At 41.5% G+C, this 24,464-nt stretch overlaps 1 protein-coding gene across 1 annotated transcript; it reads right to left on the bottom strand.

Moving 5' to 3' along the window:
- Positions 1-1,059: 1,059 nt before the first annotated feature.
- On the bottom strand, positions 1,060-23,613 carry LOC113030791 (neuronal migration protein doublecortin). The gene is made up of 7 exons (XM_026182507.1): positions 23,450-23,613; positions 19,269-19,694; positions 16,618-16,958; positions 7,521-7,623; positions 4,848-4,937; positions 2,520-2,617; positions 1,060-2,384 (listed from the first exon to the last, which is right to left on the bottom strand). Exons 2-7 carry the CDS (start codon positions 19,630-19,632, stop codon positions 2,328-2,330), a joined length of 1,053 nt encoding a protein of 350 aa, XP_026038292.1. The 5' UTR covers positions 19,633-19,694; positions 23,450-23,613; the 3' UTR covers positions 1,060-2,327.
- Positions 23,614-24,464: the final 851 nt, after the last annotated feature.

The following is a 24,464-nucleotide window of genomic DNA, read 5'->3' as shown; positions in this document are numbered from 1 at the left end:
GTTTTGCTGGTTTAACAGCGCTCCCTGCAGGAGAAAGAGTGTAGGACACAGCACCAGATAGTGTTGCTTTAGCCCATTACAAAGCTGCTATTTAAAGCTCATCTACAGGGCAGGCACCAAATCACTCCAAAGATGTGCAACTTTGGGAGTGCCGCTTTGTCACAATAGAATAACTACACGGAAATGTCGGGGTTTTGTTCGTTTCTTGTTAAGGTTATTTAAAAAAAAAAGAAAAGAAAAAAAAAAAGCCATGTACAGAAAGAAAAACCAAACTGATTTTTTTTTTTTTTAAAAACCATTCTCGATTCCAAATGCATAGATATTAATTTAAAAGAATGCTACATATGCAGCACGTCATCTGTATATTGAGAAATTGGTTGTAGTCACACCTTGTAATGCTGGCAAGTAGGCAGTAAAGTGTCTGTTGCTGTGGTGAATAAGTAGCTCCCTGCTTTGTGCTTCACCATAGTCCAATTTAGAGATTTCTCAGGCTCTATTCCCTGCAAAAATCTGAGAAAACCCCCTTTCAGTAGATTTGCTTGACATACGATGCGAGTCCAAGTGATAGAAAAAGGGAATATGGCGACAGAAATAAAAGATTGCACACAAAAGCTTGGGGGGGGTGTTTAGAGCTCACGTGAGCAAGGAAAACTAGGAAATAAGTCCTACACAAGTACCCTCAATATAAATTAAACTTTATAAAAATTTAAAACCCACACATCGATTTAGACAACTGTTATGTTTTCATCACTCCTCCCCTCTTAATTGGAGAACTATGCTGAGCCATGCAAGAAAAAGGGAGATATCCCACTACCGTTAGCGCCCTGATAAAACTAACCGCCTCAGATGAGCATGATTTAAGCATGACATATTTGGATGCTTTTCAAAGGTAACATGCATAAAACTCCAGGTGTGCTTCTTCCACAATATTTTTATTTTAAATTGCTTAAAATGAAATACTCCCACTTTTTTTTTTTGTTTTTTTTTTTATTTCTTTTTTATTTTATAAGTCTTGGTCAAAAAAAAAAAAAAAAAAAAAAAAAAAAAAAAAAAGAATACTTTGGCTTTGAGACCTTTATTTTTATTTATCATTTCAAACTATAAAAATGTCACCACTACTTGCTGTGAAATCACTTCTAATAAGTACACTGTAAGATGTGATAAACTGGTTTTAAAAAGGGATTCTTCAGACTGTCGATAAAAACTGTATACTGGATGTGCATTGGCTTTTTTTCTTCCTTCAGAAGGGCCTGTTGGATCTTCCTTTGGTTGTTTTTATGCACAGTTAGGTCCTTCAAAACAACATCATGTGCTGCCGCTTGTGACAATCTAAAAAACACAGGGTGGGGGGGGGTTGTTATGCAGCATGTAAAGCCTACTGTCTGTATAGAAGGTCAAAACAGAGGACCGGCCAACTTAAAGAGGCGTGGGATGCCTTTTCTTTACATAATCGTCCCTGCGCCTGATTGGATGAGATGAACAGCAATTAAAAAATGTGAGGTTGAGGGTTTTAGATCTTCGTTATTACATATATCAAGCCGGCAATATGAAATGTTATTAAGGAGGCGCAGTCAGGACTGCATCCCACACGTCCTCTGTCAAGGGGACTTCATTGTATTTTTTTGTCCCACTTTACTTTGACCGTACCCTGTATCATGTTAAGCAAATGCTAGACATTGTAGTGACATTACGGAAGCACAGCAATGGACATTGGGCGAGATGTTATGATGGATAGCTATACACAGTATTTACAGCAGGTTAGAAAGACTAAAACTGGCTTAACAGACTTCCTCTGACAAGAAACCTTTCACTTAGAGGGCAGAAGGACACGGAGGAACATCACAAATACGATAAGTGATACAAAAGTTTTGTCATTTCTGACCAACACCCCTAAAAATACCCATTTGCTGCTTGGAATTCTGTGACTGAAATGTTTAAAAGTTAGGGTGCGTCCTTTATCAAAAATGTATGTATTCAAAATGATTTTTTTCCCTTCAATAATGAAATCTGTATGACAGTGATCAGTGAGAACCTTTGAGAAACAGTGCCCATCCCACATAGAAAAAGCAAACCTGGAAAAAGTGAGCTGATTGTGAGAAGAAAAATGATTTCTCTGTTCTGTTTGTGCCATTCTCAAGCAGCAAATGGTGTCGTAGCCCTGTTGGCTAAGGCCTTTAAAAAAAAGAGACAAAGAGTGGGTTATGCTAAACAGGTGGCACTGTGAGTGAAGGTGGAAAGCAGCAGAGGTATAAAACTTCTGTGTATCTGATCTCAAAGAAAAAAAAATAATAAAACTGGAGGGGAGGGTGGCAGCAGGAGCCAGGAGTCTACATTGATTCACCAAGAGAATCATCATCATCCAGAGATAGGGGCAGGTAGAGATCCTGCGGAGATCCAGAGGAGCACAATTACTTTTGTAAACTCAAACTAAAGAGCAAAAAAATAAATAAATAAAACACAAAAAAGACAACAGGCAACAAGATGAAAGGTCAGGAGAGGAGGAGGAGAGGTTAGGGTACCTTCTGCTTGTTGTTGAGGCCTGGACTGGTAGGGGTGGAGGTGGGGGAATGCTTGGAAATCGGGGTGGACAGCTGGCTGCTGGAGCCCGTCCCGTTGGCTGGGAGAGCCAACGCAGAAGTAAAGAGTGGGGAGGAAGACAAAGAGGGATGAGGGAGGAGGAGAGGGGAAAGAAGTAGAAGAGGTAAAAATAGAGTGGATTAGAAAGTTTGCAAGAGAAGCAAAAAGGAGAGCAAGTCCTGAACTGTGGCCTCATTTGGCTGTGATGTACAGGGACCCTGCTGGTCCAGGTTTTAGGAGGCTGACAAGTTCTGTTTGTTAGGTGACGTTTTATTCACTCGCTCTGCGTCTCCGCGACGTTGCTAGGATTCTGTGTGTGTGGAACACCGTTTATATCTAAGAGCAGTGTGATGTGATGTAGCCGTGAGTGTTAAGTGGCTTGAAAGACTTTTTGTCTATAAGAGATGAAAAGAGCTTGAGCCAGATGGCCGGTCTAAGTTTAAGCCAGCGACTGTTGGAAACACAAGGTGGATAAAGCTTCATTGTAAAGCCGCTGGCTTCGTTTAAACACTCGGGCAGATCGACAGAAACCCCACAGCCAAACAGAGAAATCACAAGTCCCATTATCCTGGGCTCTTTAAATAAAATAACTGCACTCTCTGCTCAGTCTGTGTGGGAGAGCTGCTCGTGTTTAGATGTACTGATTTTTGAGACACTCAGCTGTGAAAAGGGCCAAAGACATCAAACGAACACAGAAAGTTGCCCGCACTGCCACGGTTTGGGTCTCAGATTTCTACATCTGGAATATTTATTCGGCTTCCGCAGAAAACCCCTCGCATTGTGTGGTTGTTTTGATTGCACATTACTGCATGTCATTGTGTACTTTAACGCTGGCACAATGGCAAACGCACACTAATACAAACTGCTATTCAGTATGTCATGGTATGTGTGTTAAAAGAAGCAGAAAAAAAAAAAGCAGAGATGTTGGTGGTAGAATAAACTAATCCTCCATTTCAAATGAATAAAAAAAAGAGCAGTACTGGGATTTCTAAATACTGTAATACCTCAATACTGCCCAAGTCTGCTGTAAAAGAGCCGTATTAGGACACGAATTCTGTAAAGTGCGAGTCTTGCTATGATCACGCCGTTTTTAAAGTGTACAGATTCCCTAGTAAATCCCTGAGACTGTTCAATTTTTCATAACATTAAAACATCCGTTTCTATTAAGGATTCAAAGCATAACTCAAAACATTACTGTTGTTGGGTGGAAACATCCGTTTTATATGGTTGTTTTAGTTTAAAGGCTTTTTCATTTGAATATATTAAGGTGTTAAGACTTGTTATGCCATAGCAAACGGCATAAACGACAATCATTCCAAAGCATAGAAAATCTAATTTCATTAAACTCATCAGTACTATTGATTAACTGACATAAATATGCACTTCCTTTCATGCCTCATGGGAATTACAAATGTGCTTAATGGGTAAATAGTTTACTGCCTCCACACGATGCTGGCCCACCACCTGCTGTGTTGGAGTCCAGACATTTACCATTGGTGATCAATAAATATCCATGACAGCCAAATGACTGAGGAAACCTGTAGAGAGCAGGAGACCTCGCCTATTATGTAATGCAGCAACAGTACATGAAGAAGAAGAAAAAGAAAAAAAAAGGGGCAAGCACTCCATATTCCTCAAGTCGTTTTGTTTGCTCGTTTTAAATCATGCCGACGATTTTAATAAAAACTATTCAGCCGCTGAATGGTAAAGCTATGTAAACCCGGATGGTACGATTTTCCTCACATGAAATATTTAAGCGTGAACCAGCTGTAGAGCCTCCATGCTCTCTCGCCTCCTGGATGTTATTATTAAATGTTAAAAAGTGCTTGATCGTCAAACAAACAGCTCAAAGCTGTTTAAATTGGCTTTGTTTACTTTTCATGTTTTATTCATGCTTTTAAAGAAACTACAGCAGAAAGATTATACTAAAGCTCAGAAGACCCACAACAAAGAAAAGCCCCCAGTTTATGCTGAGATTGAGTTTAACTATTTACTGCCTTTTAATCAAAATTACACAGAATAAAATTCAGGTAATATTTAAAGAAAAAAAAAGGTGTGATTAATGATGTCATGGCATATTTTTCCTTTCAGATTAAGTCAAAGGTCAACATCAGTTACGTGAATCTGCTACAGTATCATCTTGTAGTTTCATTCACTTAAACAGAAAAGACCCTGTTTTAAATTTTACACCAGCTTTGATTTCTAAGGTGTGGTCGGCTGCTTTTAAAAAAGGGAAGGGCTAGAGTGTAGGTGAGATGTATCGGGCTCACTCGATTCAGCAGGAGACTTGCAGCGCTTGATTGGACCAGGACTCTTGGCTGAACCTCGCTGAGCTTTGGGTCCCTTCATCACTCTGCATTCTGTAAAGAGAGAGAAAATAAAAAGCACAAAGAAAGTAGTGAATAACATTTTTTCCCCTACCAACAGAATAATTGAGCTGCTCATACTCCCCAGTAGAAGGTTTTTCAAAATGTCTGAAATGAACCCACATGAACCCACCGTTCATGCCTCGAGTTCAACGTGTTCATTTCTGTTACGTCCTTTTTTTCCTCCAGCAGCTTTTTCCTTTGTTGCCAACCTCACATTTTAAAAATTGTGTGTAATCAATTATGATACATTTCTTCCCCCCCAACAACAATTTGGTGTTACAATAAACACAACATGCATGTAGGAATGTGCAGTCCATTCTGGGTCACTGTATTAATCAGGGTAGACAGACTCCAGACACTGCTACTCCTCCCACTGCATCTTCCCCTCTGTTTGTACCGTCAGGCTCTCTTCCCTCCCTTCCTCCTCTCTTCCACTTTTGATGCTAATTATACTATCTGTCCTCCCTTCGTCTCCTGAGATCTCGCCACGTCTGTCTTGTCTCCTTCTCTCTCAACCTTCACACACCGTTGGGTACAGGCGCACATTCACGTGCTATTGTTTCCAAGGTGTGCCACCACGCATCTGACAGTACCTCAGACTAGCAGCTTGTCAAATCTTCTCAGTGGTCTCAAAGCAGAATAGAGTCTGTTAGAGTCCCTTTTGGCTTTTGTTAATGTTGCAACTGCATAAACAGACCTGCAGGTACTCATGCACTCCTTTCAGTCGGCATATTTATCATAAGGAGTGTGAAAAAATAAATAAAAATACTCGGGCGATATTAATCCATTTTGGTAGCAGTAATCATGTGATTGAATATATTTTTCCCATGTAGATCTTTCAAAGGTCATCTCCAGCCCAGAAAATGTTAAAGAAATATTTCATAGCATATTTGTCGTGTGTCTTTCTTGCCCGTACAGATTCTTAAATTTGAAAAAATGTCTGCTTGATCTCTATAATTTGTTATAGATACAGCCATCCATACCGTGATGAATCACAGAGAAGCCAGTCTCATCAACTCCACTGAAGCCAACTCAGAAATGCCTGCTTGAGCCACTCAGCCATTTTATTTAGCATTGGCCCCAAGATTATTATAGGCTGAATGAAATGATTTAGCTCGAGTTCAGTGGGGGGAGTACACAGTTAGAAAAAGAACGCAGATCATTATAAACTAACCGGCATCTCCATCCTGCCGAGAATCTTACAAGAAACGAAAAGAGACGAAGGTAACATAATGATGGTTATGAACCCTGCATCAGCACTGCGTTAACATAAAAAGGCAGACTGAATGTTTCGAGGAGAGCACATTAGGTGGAAGTAGGTTGTTAAAAATAGGGATTTCAAGTCTGCGGGGAGAAACTCAGAGGGTTGGCTTTATATTTTCTCTCCTTGACTTCTCAGCAGTATCACCACCAACAGATCAGCTGGCCTAAACCTGTCACAGGACAGATTAATGGCTCTTCTTTTTCCTGCCTTTTCCCATCCCTGCTGCCGGGTGCAGATAAGACTTCTCTCAGCCTCCTTTTTAGCCTCCCTCACACATATACAATTCCATCCACAGAGCATTGTACATGAATAAAACCTGATGAAAAGGATACATTTCTTCATCTCTGTAGACACACACACACACACACACACACACCCCCAAACAGAGTACACTTTTTGGATGCTCATGTGCAGCGTTAATTCCATCTTGCACAACTTGCACAAGAACTCTAGAAATTGGTCATAAAATTGTGCAAATGAAGCCGTGCAGAGGATTCATGGACAAATATGTTAACGTCATTTGCAGTTACAGGTCATCTCTCTATACAGCTGATATTACTGCATGATAGTTCAGTCTCAATGTATTTTTTTATTTATATAGCACCAAATCATAACAGCAGTCGCTTCAAGGTGCTTTATCATGTAAACTAAATATTATAAAGTAGCCCTACAATACTAGAGGGAAAACCCCAACAATCCAATGATCCCATTTGAGCAAGCATTTGGCAACAGTGGGAAGGAAAAACTCCTTTTAACAGGAAGAAATCTCCACCAGAACCAGGCTCAGGGAGGGGCAGCCATCGGCCATGACTGGTCAGGGCTGAGGGGAGGAAGACAGGATATAAAAACACTGATCCAGCCCAAACTATAAGCCTTTATCAAAAGGAAGCCTAATCTTAAGAACAGAGAGCGTGTCTTGTCTCTTGAATCCAAAGTGGGAGCTGGTTCCACAGAAGAGGGGGCCTTAAATGGGAGGCAGAGCCTTCAGCCTTAACTTTTAAACACTAGAGAAACCACAAGTAAGCTTTCAGTCTGAGAGCAAAGTTCTCCAGTGGGATGATATGGTTCTATGAGGGCTTTAAGATAAGATGGGGGCTGATTAGCAAAGCCCTTACATGTCAGGAGCAGGATTTTAAACTTGAGTCTGGATAACTGATCACTACTGTGGCTTTTTTTTTTTAAAAAAAAAAAGGGAGATCATAAACTGTTCAACCCCTCCTCCGACAAGCTGCATTACAGTGTGTGGCTACTCGCTTAAGTTGATTCCATAATGGGATGCAAAACAGACCAATTCAATCATGCTTACTAACCATTCTCATCCAAAGAGAAGTCGTCCTGTGCGTAGCGGAATTTCTCTGGTCCGCATGCAATGAAGACGTCATCATCGCCAAAGAAATCTTGGAGGCAGGTGACCTATTAAGACACAATACAGTAAATTTGAGAAACTGGAATATAAAATATAAAAGTAGAGTCTACTTAATCCATGGGCTTTGGCTTTAATAACATTCCTCATGTGTATATGGTTAGGCCTTTGAAGAAAGCCTAGATATTTTCTACAATCTATGACAAGGACTAAGACTACCAAGATTCCAAGGCAGAAAAATAAAGCCAAAACCCTACATTGACCAGATGTCGATAGTTGTGGTTCCAAGTCATCAGGTACTATAGAAAGAGTACCCTCATGTATCTTTTATACCGTCCATGGTCGTGGCTGATTCGTGCCAGCCTGTCTAAAGAGTTTAAGTTGCTTTGATGTGGCCACAGACCAACTAATTTGTCCTGTCAGCCATCAGCCTTTTAAATAACTCAATGTGCTTTTAATGATGTTTATCTTATATCGTGCTTTGTTATATTGTTGCGCAATTACCATTGATGGTTGACCACATACAGGAGCTGTCAAGTGGGTGATACTGTCCTCTAGGAAAACACTGATTCGAACGCACAGACGATAGAAAATACTTTACTGAACACACTCAGGCACAACAGTGCTTTGAGCTAAACTAAGAGCAGCTAGCATGCTAACCTAGTTAATTAGCAATAAAGGTACAGCAGAATGAGAAAGCATGGAGGCTCAGGCATTTAGCCCCTTTCATTGCACCAATGTGTTCAACTGAATATTGATCCACTGCCCATACATAAAATATAAAGACATTCTCAATTGTACTCCTGTTCCCTCCATTTATCCTGGAGTTAATAGGAGTACATGCCATAATGGCAATCCATCCAACATATTTAAAAAAAAAAACAAAAAACACAACAACAAAAAAAAAAAAACCCACACGCAAATCTGTACCCGATTCTAGTGACAAGGAAAGTTTCAGGGACCACCAAGTCCTTCATATTTTTCTTCTCCAAGGAGCAGAAATATCTGCACAAATCCGGCAGTTGCGGAGGTGTTTTAATCTGAATAAAAGACTGACGGATCTAGGTTAGGAGCATGTCACTAGCAAAAGTAACGTTTAAAAGGCCAACTGAAAATCAGAATCTTACTATAGAAGCTACGATTATGAGTTTGCCAAGAGGACTGCCAGCTCAAATGTCTATCACTGTATGTTAGATATGCTAAATGAAAATACACACACACACACACACACACACACACACACTCCGGTTTACGTGAATGAAATCACTAAATAAAAACTTCCGATCTTCAGGTTGTAGCAGACCTGTGTGTTTTGCTCGTCTTGTTTACATACCTTTAGATTCATGTAACAAAACATTAACACAAAAGGCACAAAAAACCCCAGACAGATGACAATGTTACACCTTTACTGTAATGTTTAAATGATTCGACTTCCTTCCCCGGGGTCTTTTCACTCTAAAGCAGCTGTTGACACAATATGGCTTACTGTATGGACAGATGTCTTTGTGCCACACCTTCTCCCCCGTTCTCCATTATACGGACTCTGTTACCAGCTCAGACACGCCTATTAAAGCCATTCAAGCTAAACACTGCTCTTCTTTCTTGTGCTGATGAGATCTGTTACAAAGCATATCAGTCAAATTTCCACTCTGCCTTTCAACACCTGTTGAAATCTCTTCCTTCTCGTTTAGAATTATAGGATCAAAGCACTACTACAAGTGAACTACAGATAACTTGCCCTTTATTTAAAGATGGAATTTGCTTTTTTTTTTTTTTTTATTTAAAAGCACGTCAGTTTTCACCAACGCAAGACTGTTTAGAGATCCACATGCTGAAAAACAGCCCCATGTTGGGGCCCATGCCAGGGTCAAGATGCATCATGGGTTGCCACTGTGATACACATTCAAACTATGAGCTCTGGATAATTTGGGATCTCACCACCCCAGCAGCTGCAATGTTGGTTCTCCGTCCTGCTAGACAAGCTAAAAGTGTGTGGTGGTGACTTGTTGGCGTGGCATCCAACAGCTGTACCCTCCTCTGTGCCCCACAATATTTCCCCCCCCCCATCACAGGCCTTTCAGAGCCCTGCCGAGGTACAGAGATGGTGCTTCGACTCCAGGGATCAAAACCTAATTGGTTTTTCAGCTGGGGCTAATTTACAGGCTACACACTTGGGTTCTCTTTAGTGTTCGTTATCAGGAAATTGGATACATACATACATACTACTTTCATTAGGTTAAACTGTTGTATGGCAAGAAGGGCACCTGACAGTTAATCATAATATGGAAGCATTAGTAGGTGTTCTTTCTACCCTTAAGGCGAGTGGGTGGAGGAAAGGAGATGAAAATGGGCCGAAACAGCGTGGGTGGGTAGACGCTACTGCATGTTTTTAATAGCTTTAGGAACAGAGATGATTAAAGGGATAATGTTTTAATCCTATAGTCTGCTACTTTATTCTTTAACAGATCGCTACTTAAATTTAAGATTCTGGCTGCCTGGCACGCAAGACCACTTTAACTTCCAACAACATGTCTAATCTCTGATGGGAGAATTCAGTATGAATGCTTCAAAACAAAAGATACTGAATGGGATTAAACATTGAAATGTCTGAACAATTGTACCGCTGCAAAGAAATTTAACTCATACTGGCTTTGGAAGCTAAACTCCTCACCCGTTCTCTTATCAGAGGCTGAAAGGAAATTAGCCTTACGTTCAAGCTTCCATAGTAAAAAAACACCCAAAAACCCACCAAATTTCCTATCAAGAGCTTTGGACTTTTAAATGTTTTCAAAGTCCTAAATCCACATTGTATGATTACAGTGTCAAACTCTGCCCAAACCTCCATCTTGCGTCAAAGTCAGCAAGCCTGTTGTGTATTAATAGTGACTAACACGCCATAAAATTGGCCTGATAAGTTTGTACAGTTGGCAGAAATTTGTGAGGAAAAAACAAACAAACAACTGCTCTGCATGTGATTAGATCAAATGTAAAATGTCAGAGTCCATTTAGAAACATGGCATGAATGAGGAAGGCACATGCCGGCTTGGGAGCGCTTAGGTTAGGAAGCATCCTCCCTCGATCTGAAAAGGTCAACCTCACCCATCTGGCAAAGGGGTCCGTGAGGAGGACAATGAGCCGACCTGATGCCATTTTACTTAAATGGATCAAAAGTGCTGTCATACTGCATTTATACATATTACGCTTGTACTGCACATGTCAGGGTGAGTGTACCCATCTCTGCATTTACTGGGATGATATGGGCGTATTTTTTCTGAAAAACTGGCTCTTTACAGACTCCAGGTGCCCTCCACCCTCTGTCCCACCAAGCCCATCCCTAATCTCTGCCTCACCAGCTGTCAGGTCCACATGACCCCCAGGAAAAAGGGAAGAAAAAAAAAACAAAAAAAAAAAACCCACCAGCAAGCATGTAGGGAACCTCCAATAACAGCAACTGAATTATTCAGAGTTTCTTTAACCCAACTTGGCAAGGGCAAACGCCCTTTAACTGGATGATGGTCTTCAGTTCCCCAATGCCAATTAAGAAGTGGGTGGAACCACGGTACTTAATTTCTGCAAAACAGAAACCTCCTGGGGTGAACAGTAGGTTTACCTCTCAGAGGTAATTTGAGAAATTTGGCTCCATATGTGCAGCACAATACGATCTCTATGAAACTATTTGGAAAAAGCACTGTAGGATAACAGTTTTAGCCATTGTCATAAAACACGACTGATATTAATAACATAGCAAAATAAGTGCTGTACTTGCACAGGATCAGAGCCACCCTTTACCACAACTGGAGGTAGTCTGTACCCTCAGCTTTCCAGCATATGGCATGCTACACATTCTTGTTTCAGGTGCAACTAAAATGCCTTTGTGCAAAGCAGCAGGGAGCATTTTCAAACAAAGCTATGCATCCTTTGTCTCCCCCCCCCCCTTTTTCTTTTAAGGACAGCTGGTTAATATTGACTTCAGCTCGGCCATTCAGCTGCAGTCTGAGCAGAAATGATTCACAAAGACTTGCATCCATCCATTTGTAAAAATAGTCACAATAATTCCTGTCAGTGCAAAAGTAAAGCTACTCAGTGCTGCATTCCAACAATTTCACTAACCACTACTCACCTTACGAACAGTAACGACTGAACATAAGCTTTAATGAGTCAACAGAAGGTTAAACACTGGAATAGAGTAGTGCGTAACTGATTACACACATCTGATGTGCTCTGCAAAGTATTCTCATATCAGCCTAAGGAGAGAAAAAAAAAAAAAAAAAAAAAAAAAAAAAAGGACCTTGCTTTTTTCAGCCTATGGGTAAAAACGCCCACAGTCTCTTCACTGAGCACACAGACCTGATCAATATCAGTACCTCTGCACTGAGTGGAATATTCCTCCAAAATACACACTCTCCAGTTTTTTCATTTCAGACAAGTATAAAAAAGCAGCACATCAGATTATCTTTTAGGACAGCAGCAGCTCAGGTACTGAGAATTTCAGGACAAATTTAGTAAATTGAAAAAGAAAAAAAAAAAAAAAAAAAAAAGGGGGGGGGGGTGCATTTGGACATCAGTAATTGCTTTACAGGAAACTGCTACCAGTTGCCTTTCTGACCCATCTATGACCTTCATGCACCAGCGTACTGCTTGTGCGTTATCGTAGGTGCTCTGGATGCATTTGGAGCACAGATGAGCCAGTTAGGCACAGATATCTGCACAGTCATGGGGACCAGCTGGTGCCTGATGCCGTTTTAACCCCACCCCTCTCGACCCCACGGAAGCAGGCTTTCCATTTAGCTGACTGATGTGGCCTTAACATTATTAAACAGTGCTTCCTCCTCTTCTCCCCCAGGTCATGCTCACTTGTTGATGTGGTGCTCATTGCATGAAAGTGGGGCTGTTAGAAGCTTGTACATGTATGCTTATTCCCTCTATGTCTGCTTGCAGTGCTTCATCACGAGGGACCACGCCCCTCCGTCACCCTGCCTGTCTGCTTGACTCAGTTTAGCTGCATTTGCGTGCACGCAAATGCAGTGAGCTTTTGACGGATGAGGACTAGAGGGCAGGGCAGGTAAGACCCAGCGTAAAGAGCACACTCAGCGCATTACAACCATTGTCACAAACTGAATCCATCACGGTGGAGCTTATTGCCATGACAACTGCTTCTGCAGTATGGCAAAAGCAGACATTGCTAGAGCACTGATAACCAGGGAAAAGCAGGCTTTTCTTGCCCGGTAGCAGATGTATTTTAGTCGTTAAGAAGCTTTGAACCCGAGCATACATCCGTCTATTAATTCAGTGAATAATTTGTTACCATAGTTATTAACCGCTAAAGTGAACTGGAATCTTTTGTTCTCTGACAATAACAGCGCGACCTTGTGCCTGAAGCATCCATCCCCCCCCCCCCCCTCTGATTGTTTAACAAATTCATTTTAAATGTTAAAACAAAACAAACAAAAAAAGAAAAAAAAAAAACAAAAAACATGAAATTACTGTCAATGCAAAAAGAAAAGCTGATTTTCTGCCTGTGACTGATTCGGTCATAAATGCAATGCAGCCTCAGAAAAGAGGATTTTTTAATTGAATACTTCCTCAGTCACATCTTACTTTCTCTTAATCTCAAGCAAACCTTAAAAACTAAAGATCCCAACCCGAGTCTTAATATTAAACACTCAAATCTGTTAAAGCTCTCTGCTCTGCTCCAGACTTGTGATAATGCACCAGGACAAAACGACACAGCAGCACAATGCATCATCAAGACGTTTCACAAATGATATTTGATTATGGCGTCTGTTAGACGATAACCTTTTCTTAAGTGCAATTCAAATGAGCAAGCAGTGAATCTTAAATGCAAATCAGAGCCAGTCTCCTCTGCAGACACCTCTATCAAAGAGGAAAGAATACAAAATGGCTGCCAGCAATTAGATAGACGCTCTCCAACCTGATGTAGAAGCAGTGAGGGCAAATGAAGTAATGCACTTTTTTTCCCCCTCCATAGACTCAGGGAATAATTAGCCCCCCCATCAGTGCAAATAAAATGATTCTAATTTGCTGTAAGAATGGTAATCCTGAAGCCACTGGCCCCACCCTTCCTGATTGGGCTGCAAAGCAGCAGCATTTGAGGGAAAAATGGGAGTGATTTTGTTCACAGCACTTGCAAAGAGGGGCGAGCGGGCTGTCTGCAGAGTCCATTAAGGAAAAGAGGAACGTCAAAGCATGAAAAGCAGCCATTTTAAAAATGCCAGGAAGACAACCTGCAACGCCTTCTCAAATTTTGGGCACCAGCAGAGCTGATTTAAAAAAAAAAAAAAAAAAAAAACCACACATACATACACACACGCTAGAGTGTGCTCACACAAGTCACACCCAATGATGGAATGCAAGCAGGTAAAATAAACATGACATGTGGTCTTTTTTTTTTTTTTTTTTATATTTTCAATACTAAAGGGTTGCTTTGATAGTAAACTCTCACACCCACTACAGGATGTGGTATCTGACAGACCGGTCCACACCAGCTGGGCTCTCTTTGTGCCTGGGATGTGGTCTCCTAGCAACCAGTCCCAGCAGCTATCGCAGCGGAATGGGAAGAGGAGGATCGGCGCAGAGTCAGGGAGGGGTGGGCACTGCATCAATATTGCTTCTACCATATCACCTCCACCACAGAGCAGCTGCAATGTGCCTCTGCACACAAAGACGCCATAATAACGTGCACTGCGTTTCTCACATTTCTGTGCATTAATGTGAAACGGGGAGTCGCAGGCAGGAGCAACAGATCAGCAGACGTGAATTGTGAAAAAAAAAAAAAAGCTAGAGCTACCATGATGGCAGCACAATCAATATGCACTGATTGGAATGCCTGCAATATGATGGCTGTTGATGGTGTGACCACAATTCATTTATCATTACGCATGTGTGTGAGGGAAGAGGGAGGAGGGGAGGGATAAGGTGATTTCCATCTCCAGCAGGAGCTTCGGGAGAAAACCAGCACAAGACCCGGGGCGGCCAGACTGCACCCAAGGGACAGAGCATTAAAATCAAATAGCCTCCCATCTATCATTTCAGAACACCTCCCCTCCTCCAAGACGCATCGCTTTCCAGCATTATTAATACAAAAAGAAAAAGGCAGTTCAACATGTAAGAGATACCCCAGTCAGTAATGCATTTGTAATCAATAAGACAGGAAAAGAGGGTTTGCGCCTAAGAATAGGCAAACATTTAGCCATATCAAAGAGAGGATTGAGGAACAGATGCGCGCGCGCACACACACACACACACACACACACACACACACACACACACCTCATCCCTGCATCTGCCAATTTGCAGCGCTTCACACTAGTCTGGAACTCACAGGTATACAGGAGTAACGTTATCATGAGAAAAGCAAGATCAGTTATACTATTACGGTTTAATAAAGTCAAAAAGGTCACCTCTGCAGACAAATCTGAAAGCACAATCCTCTCCATAGCCAACCTTTTTTGTAATGCCACACACACACACACACACACACACACCTTTACAGTGACATCTCTTGATATTAAGGAATTAGTTAAGTGCATCATCTCAAACCTTTCCACAGCCTTACAGCTGGGTGATGCTGTATGGTTGCGGCTGCGCTTTAAAAGTATCCCAATAAAGTGTGAGCATGAATAATATATTACCGGTATGTCCTTTTAGCTTAGCTGGTGTGTCGAGTAAACAATAGCATCCCCAGGGAACGACTTTTAGGCAATATTAAAATGTGCGTGTGGGCGTCTCATGCGGACATTTTTCTTGGTTTTAGGTAAATTCATATCGTTAAAAACGGCAGCTCGGTAAACTAGTATATATGTGAAATAGATAGACTTAAATATAATATTGGTACAGTGACCATGTCCCAGTCTAATGGATTCTCCCACAATCGGCAGCCAGTTGGGTTCAAGATCAACAAATGGCTGATAATTTTACCTGGTTTGACAAACTGAGCTAGTCATATAAAAAGACCAACATTGCAGACTTTGAGATGATAGACTAGTAATCCTGTTACTGTGCAGGTTTGTCTATACCTGCATTTTTACCCTACACGTGCTGTAAGGGTAGAAATTTAACCAAACGGGTAAAATACAAAAATTCAGAAAATAAGGCAACCTCTTGGCCAGTAAGGATGTCAAGCATTTATCTTAAAATTAGAACAGATGAATGTCAGCACTTTCATTCTGGAATCATTCTTCCAAGCACGAGAGGATGTCTTGACTGGTTGTTCGAACAATGGTCATTCGGTGTGACAATGTTTGCCTCCGAATGGGAACAAAATGGCAACAATACAGGGCCGGGCCCTTTTTGCACACTATAGTGGGAAGACATCAGAACTCCGCAGGACTTTTAAGCTTTTCAAAGCCAGATGGGACTCAGAAATACCAGTGGCCTAAAACCAGCTGAGCAACAAAAGGTTGGCAGGCAAGACTCTAATGTCTCTGACCACAACACAGGTGACTAGGTAGCATCAGAGAAAAAAAAGTCTGAAGACAAACTGCTGACAGCGAAGGTCATACAAAGGTTGTTCCCACAGACGCTTGGATTTCTCATGGAGCGACTAAGTCATTGTTGGCTGAGGTTATGACAGAACAATAGGATTTTGTGGGCATCTTGTGTCACTTTTGAAAGTCATTGGAGTTAAAAGGAAACCACTGATGAGGCAACAAGATCGTTTTGTCTGGTTTTTTACATTTCTAAGCTAATTATTCTGCTTCCTGCTTTCTCTTGATCCCGTTCATCACTGCCTGTGTGGGGGCAGATGTATGAATGACACACTGTCCCTCAATCCGACCACAAATTTTCCTATTGTGAGACTTCGTTTACATACAGTACTGTACTGCCTTTATTTCACTTATTTCTCAAACAGAGGGCTCTATCCCAAATTAAACAAATGCAGACATAGAACTCCATCCGCAGCATGGTTCATTTGAATTTTAGCAGGTTAGACATTTTCATATGCACATCACATGCTGTAAAGTCAGATTTTCAGCAGCACGTGTGAGCCAATAACTTTATATCACGGCGTAAAGTGACAATACCTGCTTGCCATCCAGAGTGTAGATCCTCTTAACCACGCCACTCTCCAGTTTAATGGCCTCCGTGATGTCAGTGAGCACCTGCTCAAAGGAGTGTGCGGTCTTCTTATTGAGCAGGAAGCGGACAGCTTTGCGTGGCTTCACGCCGCTACGCATGACCGTTACGAGCTTGGGTCGAATAAAGTCCTTGGTCTCCCTGGACTCACCGGCAGCCTTGGCAGCTAAGGACTGCATGTTCTTCTGGCTTGCTGAGGCCTTTACATTCACAGACCAGTTGGGGTTGACGTTCTTTGTGTAGTCAACTTTCTTGTAGAAGTTCTCTGATGCGCAAACATAGCTTTCCCCTGCAGAGTCAAAGAGAAATTGGGTTAGTGTGTCGTAACACGCATATTATTCAACTTTGGCACCTGAGAGTCCCGCAGCGTCTCTCTACTCAAAGATTTGAACCTTCAGGAACTTTCAAGACTAGTAGGAGGGAAGAAAAGGTTTTTAAAATGACTGAAAATCACTTTATAGACATTAGCATGGCTGCTGAGGTCTTGTTTGAAGTTCACAGACAGGCTTTGAACCACCAGGCTGCGTTGCCATGAATATTTGCAAAATTTGGATCACTGGATTGCCACAAACTTACCCCATTTTACTGAGATGGTAGCACCATTACGACAAATACCATTAGAATTAACCCCTCTCCACTCAGTATGGAAACAAACTTGTTTCATGCTTTACCACTTTGGATCAGTCCTTGCTTTGAAACCTGAGGTAATAAGATAAATGTAGACTGTTTAATAACCATGTGTCAATGATTGCTCTTCATATACCGAATGATTGCCACATTTTCCTAAAATATCTGCTGTATTCATCATCAGTTCATAGTTTTCACTGCAAGCTAGACTTTAAAGACAAAAGGCTGCTGGGGGACAGAGGGAGGGGAAGAAAAAAAAAAATCTGGCAAAAAGGAGGCAATCCAGAAGGCAACAATTAGGCCAAATGTGGAGAAATTGCAGAAGAGACAAGAGGAACAAAACGGGATTACACTGTGCAGAGGAGATTGAACAATTAATTATATCTCACAAAAGGAAGCACAATGAAATAGCCCCGCCACCCACAGTGCTAACTCTGCACCCCTGCTCGACACACATATACACAAAGATAATACACACACACACTCCTATCTTTCCTAAGCAGCTCAAGCGGCAGAGATGATCACCTCATTTTAGACAAATTAAGCTGCAGTTTATCTTCCAGCTTTACCCAAAACTCACCCTGTCTACCTCATCCCTCAGCAGCCTTAAAGGAATCTCGCAAAGTCAAGTCTGTGTGCGAGTGGAGAGAAAGAGGGGAGAAGAGAGAAAAAAAAAAAAAAAAAAATCTGGGATGTTTTACTTTCTAAATATTATACCTGAGAAACCCTCATTCAAAAAAAAGAAAGGGGGGGGGGGGAGACAGGACTGGGGTTTAAGCAGCATTTAACTAATATCGTTGCTCTCACTTCATCCATCTGACTTTCCCCCTTTTCAAATTGCATTATCCCTCTGACACATCCCATGTCGCAAATTCAGCTTCAGGCTGCTGCAAATAAGCGACAATTTGACTGGAACAGCAATTTGCGACAAGCAGGTCAACACATGGATCATCCGGTTTGATGTCGAGCGAAGATTTCCTTCAGTCACCATGTTTGGCAACTTTCACTACATAAATTTTTGGAGGCAAATGAATCACTTCTTGTCCTAGTCGGTGTTCTGGTGCCAAATGGAACAAGAGCAATCACGGTGGCAGCTGCTCTTAAGGGTGTCTACACTACTCCAGCTATCAGACAGAAATGAAAGCTGAACAGCTCCCCAGATTCTTACAGTAGCTATAATAATCGTGACTGCTGAATCAGAAAAATCCGAAAATCATAAAAAGGTGTAACTTCAATTTATTTGGATTTCTTCTCACTGTTGCTATGGGTACTGTGGGAAAGGTTTAATAAATATGCATAAAGAAATGTGGCTGGTGGTTTCTTCAATGATGAGATCCTAATGATTTCAATTAACAAACTGCTCTCTCATGCTGAGTGTAAAGATCCAACTTTAAAGTACAGAAGGAAGCCCTCTGAGAGTCTAAACTCAACACTGAATCCCATTAAGATCAAGACAGAAGACCCACTTTCAGCTTTATTAGCTGCAACAGGAATTCCCCAACAGCAAGATGCTAAAATACAATTTACATTTAAGAAATGAAAGAGCATGCATGTGGATGTTTAAAACAGATTGGCTCTTTCACTGCATTTCCCCATTTGTCTCGGTTTTTTTGCCTTTGTCAAAAGAAAAAAAAATGTTTTAAATGTTTTAAACAACTTCCGTCAAACAAAACTGCCCAACTACCAAAAAAGTAGACCGATGTCAGTCAACTGCATAAACACAACTCTTTAGCCTAGAATTTAATACATCATATGGGAGATTAGAGAAGTCTAGACTGAACAGATTAGACTTGTAATCTCAAAAAACTGCAAGTTTTATGTTTCTTTCTAATACTTCTCAGCAAAGAAACTGGCAGGTATCTTGAGGGCCCACCTTTTCACAGCGGTTCTACCTTTACTAAAACCTTACAATGCACCAATATTTCATGGTGTTAAATCATACATTTGCTTGGTCCTGCTGGAACATTTTTACCTTCCTCTAGGTCATCCAAGGTTGTGATCTTGCGTGCACCATCAATAGTGAAGATGAAACGCACACCCTGTGGCAAATTGATGTGGTCGGACAGCGAGCGCGTCAAGTCGGCCAGGAGGGCATCAAAGGTGCGGAATCGGTCGTTGGCTACAGCGTACACGATGCCTTTGAAGAAGCGGTCTCCGTTGCGATAGAAGCGCACCTTTTTGGCTTTCTTCTCATTGGTGAGGGCCTGCAGAGTGCGTGTGCGGTAGAAGCTGCAATGGGCGCTGTGAGTAGGGCTGGGGAGTCCATTCATACGCCCGCCCCGCGGGGTACGAGAGGCCTTGTCTCGCTCATCAAAATGTCCAAAGTCTAGCTCCATGATGACTGAAAGTTATGGTGGTCGTGACAGATGTGTTGGGGTGGTGACCAGCTCCAGAGAGTCTAGGGAAAGAAGGAAACAAGTGCTTGTAATGTATCACCAGATACTGCAGTAGTATTAACGGTTAATGGTCGTATGTTCATGACATTTCACTCAGAGCAACATTTAATTCCATGATTGTGACTTATTCATAAATCTGCATCTAAATAAACCAAAATCCAGAGCTAGGTGAGGATTAGGCACAGGAATGAGATTAAGATGATTAGCCAATTGTATCGCTAATATTAAAACTGGAAACCAATAGTCATTGAAGTTAAATTTGTACAGTGCTGCCCTGGCACTGCCCGTTAATTGTTTGCTTCTAAGACAAGGAGTATGTGTCCACTCATGGCATCTGAGGAACTTAACACCCAGTGGATTTGCTATTTTTAATTCCCCTGATATTTATGCAGTATAAAACACGTATCCAATATAAAGTCAGTATAAAAACATGGACATGTTTTATAAGAAATTAAGAAAAGAAAAATATGCCGATCGGAATTCCACCAGGTGATAATTGTTGTTGCAAAAAGACTTGAGAAAACAGCTTTCTGACTTGACCTCCATCAACACTTTCCTATGAATTTATGGGTTAGACACTCATTTTGGGTCATACCAAATTAAAAAAAAAGAAGAAAAGTCAAGTCAGTTTTTAAGAACCTTGGTCATACCATGTTTCAGACTTATGAAACCACACATTCTTCGTTAACAAGGCGGAAACAATAATGCTGAGGCTTCAAAATGGGATTTGAGAAATTAATGCATGACATCTTGGTAGTAACGTTCATGCCCCTGTATTTATCCCACTGTTAGCACGGAGCACAGCTAACAGGCTAATGTTTGCCTCCGTTTTCTTCTCTCCTAGACTGTCCTCACATCAACTATTTCAATAAAGCTGCTCTCATTTAAATCATTTTCCTTTTTTGTAGTTAAACAACATAATGAGCATTACATCATTATGACACACGGAGCACATTAAGGCTTCATGTTAACCAGCTGTCATTTATAAGCCATTTCCAAAGCTGGCACTGTGCGCAGCTAAAACCCTGATTTAATCATGATATCTAAAAGGAAAAACAAACAAACAATGCAAATAATTCAGAGACAGCTGCAGGTTATATTTACACAGAAAATAGTCACTCAGACACAGCAGCAACGGGACGCTTTCTCACATTCACTTAAATTAATTGCATAGCAGCCATATTGGTACTGCCTTGTTTTAGCCAAGGTATCCATGGCAACAGCCGGCACACCATTCTTCCTGAAAGAGGCGTGGCCAACCGGTGCATTTAAAGCTACACGTACTAAAACCGCTGGTCATCAATCCTGCATGTCAAACTAAAACTTTGTCACGCATGCATTAACATTTTAAAAATCATTTTTAAAATGTTAGTGCAGACTCTTTGAATTTCTACACATAAAATAGTATGACCCTAAAATACTCCAGATGCAGTGAGTGTGCAGCAGTACGTCTCACTGACTGTTACCACACTGCTTTATGTGGCATGTAGCACATGATAGCTCCCCCTCTTCTTCTGAAGTCCGCCTACAGACACCTCTGTGCAGCTGTCTCACTTGGCCAGATGAATCAGTAAGTGATGAATCAGTAAGCTAACCACTAACACAAAAGGTTTTGGAAATAATGATGATGTCAACTTGTATATTGTCCTATTAGATATCTGAGATATCAATGACATCAACGGAATCACAAGGAAATTATACGGCTCAACAACTCAAAAAAAAAATGCTTATTCTATGGAGGTTGACTGCCCAAGGTTTTATAGCAAAAGTAGTAGTCTGCTAGTTAATCTTCCACCTGATGACCACAAATAAACTTGCCAAAGCCACAAAAACTCATTGAAGAGCATCTTCAAACTGATACTTTTTCAACAACTGACACACAGACACCCATTAAACGCCCACACCCATTCACATGAAAGGGGAAGTGCAAAGTTTAAAGCCCCGATCTATGAGCAATGTCTCCCCAATTTAAACTTTAAAGGAGAGTATTCTTTTTAAAAACATATTTGACGAGACCGAGCCGAATAGCACAAATGTGAAGTGTCACATTTCTGTCACTTCTACGGGCCCCGATATCCTCACAGGACTTGTCATTATTGACTGAAAGGTCACTGGTCTTTGAACACAACTCCACTCCGAGTGGCATTTTAACAACTCAAGATTTGACTTTGACATTTTTCAAGTCACTGAAGACAGAATTCATTTGGCATCTTCTGCCACTGAAAGTCAATCTTGCGCCGTAATATGAGGCGGAGGTCCTCCAAATCATCAGGGAGTGTTTCAGTGGATGTAGTGAGGATATGAAATTTTAGGTGTCATTGTTTTGCAAAATTCTCAAACTAAAACTAAGCTTTTCACTTCCTTCTTCACATGCGAGTCATCTGATGTACAAAAAACACGGTTCGCTGCTTTCAGTAGACCCAACATGGTTATATGAAAATGAAGAAAGAAAGAAAAAAAAAAAAAAAAGGAAGCAGCTTGGAAAACAATAAAAATTTGAGGCCCCACCTTTTAACAACAAGCTGTTGTGCTGTGATATTCATTGCAAACATATATCCAGCCTTGGTGCTAATGTTAAGAAGGCCTAAACCAATTAGTCAAAACATGCACAGAAACTGGTGAATGACACAATGTCACAGCCCATAATCCTCCGATATCCTGCCTCTTTTAGTACCACATGATTACAGCACTGTATATAGTATAACCATACTGACAAACGGGGGGTGGAAGAGATCACCACCCATCCATGTGGCAGGTCGACACCCCCCTTTCCCCACCAAGCATGCTAACCTTTGGCTGATCTGCTGACTGGTGTTTTATGATAAGCACACTGACAGGGGAGGGACTTCTGTGGACTGGGTGCTCCTTAGCTGACAAAGGCCAGGTTTCAAGCCCATCTGCTGCACTAATAAGCAGAGCGAGCAGTGACCCTTCCCCAGAAAAGCAACCACTAGGACAGTCCATTGTCTCAAACGGGGTGCCTGCCTTCAGAGTGACATCACCATCGCTGCTGCTCCTGCTGCAGCCGGCTCAGTCTCCTGCTCAAGTCCAGAAAATACATCCTCCCACAGCTTTTTAGTGTTAATCTGCACGGACACGACTGTTTAAAGATCACCTCTCTTTGTGGCTGACACACTTGACGTTATCAATCAATAAATCTGGTTAAAAATATGCGCGCTTTCCCCACTTCCAAATTAAGCGCAAACCTGGACATCAGGCAGCACTGCGGTATCATTGTGTGGTGTCATTGATATATTTGTCTGGTTCTGTGTTCCTGACTGAGCCACCCACACCCACACACACTCCTGACAAACCAGCACCACATTATGACTCTCCAGTCCGCGTCAGGAAAATTGATCTGCGTGCGGTATGTCTCACACCAACACACGGAAAGGTAGGTATTAAAAAAGAGAGAATGAAAAATAAGAGCCACGAAAGGAAAAGTTTCATGACACTACTCTTTTCATTTATGATGGATGGCGTGTGGCCACATGGCAGAGACAGCAGCTTAAAATGCAAGTTCTGCTTGAAATGAAAGGGGAGGGTTGGGCGTGTGAACGCCACAATCCACCTGCTCAAGCCTAAATCTAAAAAAAAAAAAAAGCCTGATATAATCCCCTTCCAAAATGCAAAAAAATAAAATAATACAGTGATATTCAAAGTTGCCCCCTGAGAGTCAAAATCACTGCAATGTAATATATACTTTCTTTAAAAATCACTGAAGTCTGCTGATTATCCCACCCAGTAGCGGACTCACCTGCGTCGCTGATTGCGGAGTGTGTGGGGGAGTGGATGTGAGTGTGTGAGTCGATGCTGCAGGATAGCGGCACGCCGTCTCTCCCCTCGCCTTTGTCTGTTTCCGTCTGAGTGCCGGAGTCACTCCTTGCTTGAATCGAGCAGCCACTGGGTCCTAAAGAGCAGTGGACCCGCCCACTGAGGAAAAAAACTGTAGGTGCCAGTCAGTGTGGGCTGGGGTGGAGCTCCCATCAGGGTCACCAAAGGTAGTTCTAACGAGCAAATGAGCAAGAATTAAAGGTGGGGATTATTTACAAGTCATGGTTGAAAGATGAAAGCGGCTTTTATCATGTGATGTGTGAGGCAGATCTTTCTGTTAAGATGGGAGAAGAAAACTTATTCTTTTTTATTTAATTTTTTCCTGTAAGAATTTCAGCTATTTGTTTTATTTTGAAGATTGTGGCTTTCTGTGAGTGAACTGTGAGAGCTGAAGCTAAGGCATCACGAGTGCGTCCCTTTCAGACAAACCACAGTCTGATGCCTTTGGTCTGGTGGAGCTCTTTGTCAGGAGCAGATAAAAGCTTGACTAACTCGCAGTGATTGTATTTGGCTTTTTGTGTGTGTGTGTCTTCTCCTAAAGGAGGATTTCATTGTCGGTGAACTGTATATTAGTATCCCAGAAGTTGATTAAACATCAAGACTGCCCATGTTCAAAAGGGCAGCTTGCATTCAGCCAACTTGCTTTCTTGCAGAACATGTGCATTGTGAACATTTCCCACAGCTTCAATGGAAGGTGATTGTTTTCTGACTTGAATTCTACTTTTCAGTTGCGTGTTTGCTCTAGTGGAAACAGGAAAAATAAAATACCTGATAATGGGTACGTTGACCCTAATGGAACAAAAGTTTGACTTTGCTTATGAGGCAGTTTGTGCGATGCAATGTTACACAGAAATCATGCTGTCAAACAAAGAGGAACTCGTGCTGCAGAAAGCAGTTACTATGCTGCTCGACAACAAAAAATAAATAAATAAATAAAA

Source organism: Astatotilapia calliptera, chromosome 10 (genome assembly GCF_900246225.1).
Source record: "Astatotilapia calliptera chromosome 10, fAstCal1.2, whole genome shotgun sequence".
Taxonomy (NCBI): domain Eukaryota; kingdom Metazoa; phylum Chordata; class Actinopteri; order Cichliformes; family Cichlidae; genus Astatotilapia; species Astatotilapia calliptera.
This window is presented reverse-complemented; position numbering and strand designations above follow the sequence as displayed.